The 10510-nt window shown below is 43.8% G+C and overlaps 2 protein-coding genes and 1 non-coding gene across 3 annotated transcripts; 1 reads left to right on the plus strand and 2 right to left on the minus strand.

The window, feature by feature from the left end:
- Positions 1–1092: 1092 nt before the first annotated feature.
- On the minus strand, positions 1093–1176 carry IL334_006509. The gene has a single exon. It is a non-coding gene; the product is annotated as a tRNA-Ala (tRNA).
- Positions 1177–1998: 822 nt separating this feature from the next.
- On the plus strand, positions 1999–5765 carry IL334_006510 (uncharacterized protein; the record flags this gene model as incomplete). Its single annotated transcript, XM_062938211.1, has 12 exons — positions 1999–2867; positions 2945–3023; positions 3209–3237; positions 3302–3370; positions 3432–3702; positions 3764–3873; positions 3935–4184; positions 4234–4566; positions 4640–4774; positions 4832–5013; positions 5084–5212; positions 5291–5765. The coding sequence occupies 12 exons, from the start codon at positions 1999–2001 to the stop codon at positions 5763–5765; spliced, it is 2931 nt and encodes a 976-aa protein (XP_062794262.1).
- A 545-nt stretch (positions 5766–6310) lies between these two features.
- Positions 6311–9895, minus strand: IL334_006511 (uncharacterized protein; the record flags this gene model as incomplete). The annotated part of the gene is made up of 10 exons (XM_062938212.1): positions 6311–8144; positions 8199–8269; positions 8342–8449; positions 8504–8536; positions 8596–8685; positions 8739–8759; positions 8822–9029; positions 9089–9130; positions 9188–9504; positions 9572–9895. 10 exons carry the CDS (start codon positions 9893–9895, stop codon positions 6311–6313), a joined length of 3048 nt encoding a protein of 1015 aa, XP_062794263.1.
- Between the last annotated feature and the right edge of the window lie 615 nt (positions 9896–10510).

A 10510-nucleotide genomic window follows, 5' to 3' on the forward strand; every position in this document is an offset into this window, starting at 1 on the left:
TGTGTGTATGTACCTATCTCGTACTTGATAGTGCAACTGTAATTCCTAATGTGACAAAATCAATGTGCGAAAAATATTAGTTACTTTTTCAGTTCATTACGTCCCTGTCGATCATACTCCAAAAAGAAAGTCGCGTATGAAACTCAACGCGTTTTTCCCATTCCCACTCTTGCCTCTCTTCAATCAGACGGTGGATCTGGTGGAACGCGTCAAACGCCTCGTAGTGAATTTTGTGCACATCTCAGTCGATATTGCAATACTGCAATGTTCCCCCATTGAATCTCGCGTTGAGTCCTACCGCGCAGTAATCATTTGGTGTGTATCATGACGGCGATATGGCGATGCATCAGCCCAAAGGATACCACGAATTCTACAATAGGGCGAATGACGACATTCCAGCAAAACACCCCTTGAGCTTTGATCTTTTTGTTCCCTGTTGCTCTCCAGATAGGTCGATGTTGTATACGACTAGGAAACAACAAGTCATTGATTGAAAGGCAAGGGACATCGCTAAGTGTTATGCCTGAGTTCACTGAAGACACTGGGCCGAGGTCAACGCTGAAGCGGTGTCCTATGCATGAAGCTCAAAGCACCATGAACAGAGCCCATCAATCCAGCGCACAAGGAGATTTGTAAAATTCCTTGAGAATGACTGATAGATAGAATTTAAAGCATGTATCCGCAGACATCGTCGCCACGGTCGAAAGAAAGGGGAGAATAGACAGCATGCCGCGAAATCGATCGTCCTCGATGATAAGCGGATGTATCTAGTATCAATGAAGAGCCCTGATCTAGCAGAAGATATGCATGAGCATTGATGAACCATAGAGCTCGCATGTCAAGGAGTACTTGTCCACGAAGAAGCATGCACAATCGATGAATCTATACAATGACCCAACTATTTTTGAGTATCTTGACGCGTCTGAAATATTTGATCCCGGAAGTGGCGCGCTGCCATCCAAATGTGGCAGTACCTCACTTGACCACAAAAGCGCTTTTATCTCGTTTTTGAGCAATTCGTTGGTCAATCGTCTCTAATCCTCGAAGTTATGCATGCAAAATCTTCATTTTAAGCTGTGAAAGCAAAAAGAATGGAGGAGCGCGGACTCGAACCGCGGCTAAGCGAAGCGTCCCAATTCATGCGGATCGCTTGTCATACCCCTTGACCACACCCCCAGGCGTAAAGAAATCGGGCGTTTTGCTTTTATATCAAGTCAATCAGAGCATTTATATTAAAAATCAATACTCACACCGAAAGATGTGTTGTTCAGTCGAGGGAATGCCATATCAGAAGCTTCAATCGGAACAGGAACCCTGTAGATACCGAATCCAGCCATGGCAGGGGACAGACATGAGGTAGATCATGGAAAACATTGCGTGATGTTGCGATCACGTTGTGTAGTTGATGGTCACCGTTTAGAATTCGTATTGCGGCACCGGACGGTACTAGTCGGTCTAGTACTGAGAACGCTGCACCTAGTACACCAGTGAAGAAGGCGAACAGAAGGTGAAGTTTACCAGTGTCCGTAGCGTCGGTTGAGCTATCAAATTGATACGATTCTCTGTCTTCGGTCGTTGATTGTATCCGCATGACCAGGTACCACCATTGTGATCACGCCTACTCACGTGCCTGGCCTGTGCAACTGATCAGCTCCGACCAATTCCAGCGAATGTAGCAAGCTATCTTACTGTTAATAAATCCAGAAAGGGAATCCGAAAAATAGCTGGAGAAGTAGTCGAAAGAAGAGATGCCTATTTGTACCACCCACTTAAGACCCGCGCCAAACACCATAACGATTTGAGGACGCCATCAAAAATTCCTTTTCTGCGTAAACAAAGCACCCCCCTCATCACCAAAACCCATCCTTCTCTTCGTCATCTCGCCACAATCTCTTTGTACCACTATCGCTGTTGACTCTTGGACTTGGATAACCTTGTTCAGCGCTTTTGAACTATACCAAGATCGAAGGGAAGCGTCATTTTATCGGAGTTAGCACTATGAGCGATACTTCCGATAAGGGAGAAAAGCTTGTCCACCGTCCGGATACGAATACCCCTACCTATCCATCAGGCAAACAACATGATCAACAGCCTCCATCCGTGACTACCAGCGATGTTCCTCCCACGTCAGAAGAAGCTGTAGTACCCCAAACGGAGGATGTAGGAGAGGCAGGAAGAGCAGCTGAGAAAGACGATGCATCGATAATAACTGGTCCCGAGGAAACAACAAATCAACCAAATCAAGAGGACGGTCCACAACTTAGACAAAAACAACATTTGGATCAACAGCAAGAGGAGTCCACGAGTATACCTACGCGTACAGAAACAGAGGAAGAGACTGCGAATCCAGAATTACGTCTAGAAGATCATGGAATAAACCTAGATGATGAAGAAGGGTTCGATCCTGCAACACTTGCTAATCTAGCTGCTTTATCACGTATAGGAAATGAAGATGACGAAGATAATGATGAACAAGGTGAAGATGGAGGTGAAGGCAATCAACCACGAACACCTGTGACGGGTGATGGTGAAGGGGAAACTCAAGAAGATGCTTTGGAAGTTAGTTCACCAAGGCATGAAGGCCCCTTGACTAGAGAACAAGTTCAGGAATTCGTCAATAATCTAAGTCATAGGGATAAAGACAAAGATGCAGATAAGGGTGAAGATGGACAAGGAGAAAGAGATGCCGACGAGGACAAAACTAAAGAGAAAGAAGATCAAGCTAGTGAGAAAGAGGCGGACGGTGAAGAAGAATTACTCGAAGTGGATGATTCTGAAAAGAGGAAAAGAGATGACGAAGATTATGAAGAAGAGGGCAAGCAGACTGAAGGTGGGAACAAAAGGAGGAAAAGAAACAGGACAGTCTTGTGAGTTGTCATGAGTTCTGCTCAGGCAATTCATCTGCTGACCTCTTTTTTCGTCTCTAAGGAGTTGCACAGGTCAGTAAACCCAGTTTCTACTACAACGCATTGCTAACTTGTCTCGTATTTGGTTATGTCGCTCCACCAGAATGTCATAGAAGAGTGAGTGAGATGTCGACCGAGAGACTGGATTGCGACGCTGACCAGCCATTGTCGTAGAAACGTACGTTTCGTTGATATCATTTCAGTTGTCGCGATAGCTAACATCTCCACTATCTTTTGCCGATCAGAACATGTGAGTTGTCATCGACTGCTCATGTGAGTATCGGCTAATTATTGATTTTTAGTGCGACCGTAATATACCATGTAGTCGATGGTGTGTACATCCTCATCTTCCCAATGATAGAAGCTAAACGTGACTGATATTTCTGACAATATAGCATAAAGCGTGGTGTTCCCGGAATGTGTAGAATGGAGCATCCAATTGTGCCTCAACGGAAAAAGCGAAAGTAAGTCTAAGATATGTTGAAGATATCGATCGCCAATTGACTCCTACAATTCTTGTCATAGGGTACAAGATGACGAAGACATCAACTACGAGCTTGGTCTACGTGTGCAAGCCCTCGAATCGCTTTTACGTTCTGGGTCACTCATGGACGCCGATCAAGCATCCGCAGCAGCAAGGGAAACCATCATGCACGCTACTCGAGCCGCCAATGCGGGATCTCAAGATGCTAACAACGCTTTAGCACAATTGACTCAGAGTGTAGCTGCTGGGGGTGGTATCACAGGAATGACACAAGATGCTCAGTCCAGTTTGCTTTTGGATGTTTTGCAACAGGTGAGCTTCATGATAGGCGGATCACAGTCCTCAGATTGATGAAGCTGACGACAATGAATAGCTTACTGCTGCAAGTATGGGAAGACCACTGAATCAAAATGGCTCAGGAGAAGGCGGGAACCGCAGAGGACTTGATGTGTGGTCATCGATACCGCAAGCTTCGCAGGAAACGTAGGTTTCTATGTGCCTTAAATACCTCGGAGAAGGGATAGCTTACAGTAGAGTGAAATAGATCTGTGGCCATCGCATCAGCATATGAGGCTGATGAATTACCAACCAAGATCAACCTTTCATTACCTGGTTTCAGGGAAGATAACGGTAAGATCTTCATACCTCCCACAGTAAGGTATGTGGAAAAGAATCTGCGGAATGAGAATATATTGGCAAGAGAAGCTTTACCCATAGAAGGGTATGCACCATTCTTAGATGTTGGAGTGAGGTTCGCATATGGAGTGGACAGTCAGCCGTATCGACATCGAAGGGTGAGTGAAGTTTGGGGCGCAACGAGGGCGTGTATTGATGATTGCTCAGATATCTGCTATTCAAGCTTTATCATTAACAGGAGCTCTAAGATTGGCTGCTACCTTTTTGTCACGTTTCCCTTCCGTACCAATTACTAAAACGGTATTTGTACCTTCTCCAACAGCAGATGAAGATACGACAGCTCTACAAGATGCAGGATTGGAGATTCGTTCATTCCGTTTCCTGGACATGAAGACCGGAAGTGTAGATTGGGAAGGGCTAAGAGAAGATCTACAAGACGCACCTGTTAAATCTATTGTTCTGCTGCAAGTCAGTGGAAGTATGCCAAGTGGCGCAGAATTGACAACTAACCAATGGCGAATATTAGCCACCTTACTTCAAGTAAGTGAGCTGAGAGAAGTACATGCGAGTGCTCTCATATAATTCCCGCAAACTCATGCCGGTGTGCTTATAGGAACGCCAACTTATTCCTTTGGTGATGATGGCTTTCCAAGGATTGTCAACTGGAGATACAAATAGAGATGCTCAAGCTTTGAGATTCATGGTACATGAAGGATTACCTGTTGTTTTGATCCAAAGCTTTGATGCGGTAAGTTTGATATTCTTACTTCTAGAAGGATTTCATGCTTATGACTGTGTACATCAGATGATGGGTCTATATGCCGACAGTCCAGCTATAATATCTATTGTAACCCAAAATGCGGAAGACAAAGATAGAGTGGATTCTCAGCTTCGATCAGTAGCTAGAGGAATGTGGTTCCATCCTTCACCGTGGGGTGCTCAAGTCGCTCATCAGATCTTATCGGATGCGAAACTATATCCTGCATGGTAAGTCCGCAGATGCAGGTGTCCCGGTGATAGCAGTATACTGACAGTGACGCTGACTTGGATGTTTCAGGCTCGCCGAGATAAAAGCAATGTCTGATCGGTTAAGAAGTGTTCGAGAGAAACTATACGATCTTCTAGCGAATAAACTCAAGACACCTGGAACGTGGCTTCATTTCAAGCGAGCGAGTGGGATGTATTGGTGAGTATGATTGATAACGAGATAAGGAGACAGGGCTCGGGATCAGCAGCTGATGATTTTGGTGTGCTTGTTGATAAGTACTGCTCTACTACCGCCTTCTCAAGTAGAATCGTTAACTACCAAACGTCATGTCCATCTACTCCCGGACGGATGTTTCAACTTGGGATGTCTAAACGCGCCCAAGATAGATATCCTAGCACGAGGAATAGATTACGTAGTGAGAGAAGGTATCAAAGAAGCTGAAGAACAAGCCGCTCAGAGATTAGCCATGGAATTAGCACTAGCGGCTGCGAAAGAACAGCAAGCTAGAGAAGAAGCTGAAGCGCTGGCATTGGCAGAATTGGCAGAAGCTCAAGCTGCAAGAGAAGAAGATACGTTATTGATGGAACGATCAATCGCCAATGCAATTGAAGCTCAAAGAAAAGCAGAAGAAGAAGAAAGTCAAAAGGAACAACAACAGAAATTGGATGAAATTCAATTGAAAAAATTAAAGGAAAGACAAGAAATAGCAAGACAAGCCGAAGCTATTTTGGCCACAATATCAGGTCATTAATTATTTATTCTATAGATTCCCTCACCTCCCTCTCCCGCCCCTCCCCAAAAAAACGGAATAAGCTGAAGAGCGGGGTGCTTGGGGGATGTTGTTTCATTTTCAGGCTATAAGTGTATCTATATCTAATATCGGAATTTTTTGTTTGTCTTGCAAAAACTCAAAACATGTTGATTGTAAATTTGTATTTGTGCCAATATGACATTAGCCTATGCATATGCGTATATGGTCGTTATTCCTTCCTTCAGTCAAATATTCACGCTTGTATTTCTCCAATCAATCTCTTATCTGACATTCCTTGATGATCACACCTTGCATGTTGACACAAAAGTGATAAAGTCTCATAATATTCATAATTTAGATGACATCAAACGTAAAACATCGTTATATTTTTGGATGATCAGATAGATGGACGAAAAGAGAGTGAAAGAAGAATGTTCTGCTGTGTCAAACTCGTGTATTCAATGGAGGGATAATTTTGATTTACGAGAACTGGTGTCGTCACAAAAAGAATATATACAATGAACTATGCTGAATTCCCTACTAATTCACTTGACACCCCATTCACTACCATCAAAAGGTTCCCAATCCAAATTCATTCCGCCTCCATTCCCATTGAGATTTACATCATCCAATTGTAATGTAGGTAAACCATTATCATTTGTAGATACGCTCACTCTTCCTTTAGCTGACGCTGCGGATAACGAGCTTTTAGGCGAAACTGATTGTGGGCTTCTGATAGGTGAAGAAGGACCTGAAGAAGGATGTTGTGTCTTTGGTGTAGAAGATGATTTCTTACTTCGTTTGTTGAACCATCCTGATTCAGTATGTCTTCTACCTCCTAATGGCGGTTTGAAACCATTATTTCCATTTTGAATGTGTGGGATACCATTTCCAATCAAGATTGGATGCGTGCGATTTGACAGGGACGATGTTAAAGGTGGACTAGTCAACGACTTGAATTTAGGGAAAGTCTTGATCTTCTTACTTAAACCGAAAGCTTTTTTGGTATTTTCGATCGATTGAGTCGAGAACAGGACTGGTCTAATGGCGTTGGATTTGGTCGGACTATAATTTGAGGTTTTGGTTGTCGAAGATAAATCTGAATTTTTAGTTTGTCTTCTTAATCCACTACCTACTAAAGTTGAAGGACGTCTTCTTAATACTTTACCCAAAAAGGAATATCCACCGCCATTTGGTTCGGATGCATTTGGATTGATTGGATCTGGAATCAACTCTTCCCAATCTTCATCATCGATGTAAGTCCTAACTCCATGTAATTCAACTGATAATCTTGCAATGGGAATGGTATCTTCACTTGGTAATTGAGGATGTCTTCTCAATACCCTAGTAACAGAACCTGGATTGGGTGATGGGACATTGACGATGTCAGATACAGACAACCCCGATGAAGGAAGTCCTGTAGGTAGATTTAAGTGTGCCATCTCTTCCGATAATTGTCTAACTGGTTTGGGTCGAAGTGGGATCGGAATTGGTCGTGTTTGAATTGCTTGACTGGACAATTTAGGTGATACTGGTAGTTGGAGTGGTAAGGGAGTAGACGGCAGAGCTTTGGGTTCCGGTAAGGTTGACTGAGCGATTTTCTCAACCTGTTGAAGACAAGATGAATCTGGGGTTTCCAACTGGAGATCAGCTATGGCTAGTTGATGCATATTCTTTGGCTCCGCTGTTTGGAGCAGTTGTGCGACAATACCTTCAGGTGAAGTGGTAGGCCCGCTTGGCTTGAGGGGTACATTGTTGGCCGAGTCGATAGCTGAAGCGACTTTGTCAGGCTGAACTTCTACCTGCAAAAGAGGGGAACCGGCTTGTGCTTGGACCCCTTGATCCACTGCTGTTGTGATATTAGCGATGATCGTCAAGTCTTCCTCATTTTTGCATTTTTGTTCTTCCATTTCTTCAATGCAATTAGACATTCTCTCTATCTCCATAGTTGACGGTCCACCTTCAACTTCTGCTGGAAGCACTTCGACCGATACTCTTACTGTGTCATGTATCGATCCTAATCCTAATTCAGCCAGTCCTTGCTCAGGCTCTTCCGCTTCCGGTTCTTCTCCAGCTACGCTCTCTTCCAGCTCCAACTCGCTCTCTTCAACAGTCTCATACCCATCTTCGTCCCTGCTCCAAGCAAAATCTGCTAATTCTTTCCGATATTTAGCTTGCTCCAAAGCATATAATATATTATCGTTCAGAGGCGTTTTCTGATAGTGGTCTTCACCTCGAATATCATGGGTAGACATGTCAACCGAAGGATCTTCCTCCAAACATAGTTTGGGGAAGTATCTCGTATTATACTCCGCCACAGGGTGAAGGTGTAGTCCGTGTGGATCTTTGTATTCTCCTTTCTTCACCGTATCCCAATCACTGTCAACATCCGTATGTCAGCTGATATTCACTTTCTCAGCTGGAAAAACTTGCAGAAGCGAAAAGTAGTCATGCTGCTTGACACAAGGCTCGGTCAATCGCCACATCGGGTCTTTTTGCAGTAACTAAACATCCAATTGGTAAGTCAGATAGATAACTTTCACATGATCCGAAAATTCGCAACAATCCATACATACCGCGTCGATAAAGCTGTAGGTTACAGGATCAGGCATAAACCTTGCCATTTTGGGTTCGAGAAAGAGCTCGTCCCATGGATCACAGAGTATCCTGTTCCATAGTATCATCTACCGATGCCAATCTGTCAGTCCGATAGAGCAGGCATGGTACCGAATGCTTACAGGAGGCTCATCGTCGGCCTTTCGAAATGGCACCTATCTCGAAGTGGTCAGCTTTTAAGCGCAGAGATCTTTCCCCTAATCGGCAAGCCCACTCGTCCTACAAGTCCTTCCAACACTATACATCCTAATGCCCACCAGTCTACCGCGTAAGAGTAATCTCCTCTCTTGACTACCTCAGGTGACTAGATTGGTGTCAGCTCCGCCTTCGTACTATCGAGACAACAGGCATGCTCACAAGGTATTCTGAGGTTCCCACCTGTTCAGTGTCAGGGAGAATAAGCTGTAGCCGAAACGTGTGTGTGATAACAGCGGACTCACAAAAGAGTAGGCTTTATCAATTATCAGTTTCTTTTGTCCGCTCGCTAATTCCCTCAAACTTCCAGCGCCTTTTCCAGCCCAAGGAGGTAATTCATGCTGACCAGGATATGTAACCACATGTATCGGTTTCGGATCACCTCTATATAAGAATTCTTTGGATAATCCAAAGTCGGCGAGCACAGCATGACCTTTTGCATTCAAAAGAATACTGCATCAACTATTAGCTTATCTTCAGGACTCAATGGATGTTATCAAAGCTAGACTGACTTCTCGGGTTTCAGATCACGATCAATGATACCATGTCGATGCCTATTGGTTATCAGCTACCTGCTCAAGGTTCACTCCTGAGTTGGAGATGTGACTTACAAATCTTCCAAGCCTTGTGTGATATCCGCAGCATAGAATCTCGTCCTATGATCACCTAATACGCCATGAATTTCCATTTGAGTAGCTAGATCACCACCTGGATAAAATTCCATGACGAAATAGAAGTTTTCTCTGTCCGTGAATGAGTTATGTAACTTCGATATGAATCGATTGTTTGGTTCTTCCACTGCAAATTTTCTCAAGATGGATTGTTCGGTTAAAGTGTGATTCATCTCATTGTGTGTTAGAACTGATCTTTTCGATATAGCTTTCATTGCTCGGATTGTGTTCGTAGGCGTATATTTTACTAGTAGTACCTACACATTTCAGAGAGGTGTCAGTCCAAGGATGGCAGTGCGAAATAAAAGTAAAGATTATACACACTCTACCTGCACAACCTTTACCCAGAACTCTAATCAGTTGAAAATCTTCCAATGTAGCTATAACCTTTCTTGACCCTTTTGATGATCCATCGCTTGTACTTGTTTGTCTCTTGGTGTTGTCAGTAGTGTTGTGACTTTTTGGATGGCTAGGACCAGAGTGATTGTGAGGAAGCGTTTCACCGAACGAGGAACTCAAGGAAGGAGTCCTATCTGGTGTTGATATGCCATTAGGCGGAATAAGATGTACTATCGCAGGAGAAGGGGAATCCTCGCCACTATATGGTGGAGATGGAGGCAAGGGTTGGTGTGAAAGTGGATTTAGCATCTTTGAGGGTGACAAGTTGTCGAATACTGGATTACTGTGAGTTTTGCTTCCGAGTCTCAATGGGTAGATTTTGGACTACTTCGAGGATACTAGACTGTTTTTGGTTGTCGAAGAAATCGGCTAGATGGTTGAGGAATCAGAAAATGCAGTGTAACATGGAGATGTATGGGGCAGTTCCAGATATCGAAAAGACAATCCACGGTGAGACTTAAGACGGATCAGCTACGACCTTTCATCTTATATCGTGTAGCACAGCAGTCAAAACTTACATTAGCTGGGAGACTGTATTGCTGATATCAAGAATATGAACGATCAGAGAATGACGCTTGTTATCTGTTATCTTTGGGTAATCCTTTGTGATTTGGCTCCCTTGACTTCTCTTCGTTCGGATAATTCTGAGTTTGAACGATTGTATGACAGTGAATAAAGGAAGAAGCCAATAGTATAAGTGGATCCGATGATGATATATCGCCTTTTTCATAAATTTTCTTAGCTCGAGAAGCTCCGGTCATATGAAAGGACAGGTGGGGTCTCTGTGGATAGTTGGAGCTGGAGCTGGAGCTGGAAGTGATTTGAGAGTATAGAGCGATGATCGATGGCGTTTTCGTTATAGCA

This window comes from Kwoniella shivajii, chromosome 9 (genome assembly GCF_035658355.1).
Source record: "Kwoniella shivajii chromosome 9, complete sequence".
NCBI classification, from domain to species: domain Eukaryota; kingdom Fungi; phylum Basidiomycota; class Tremellomycetes; order Tremellales; family Cryptococcaceae; genus Kwoniella; species Kwoniella shivajii.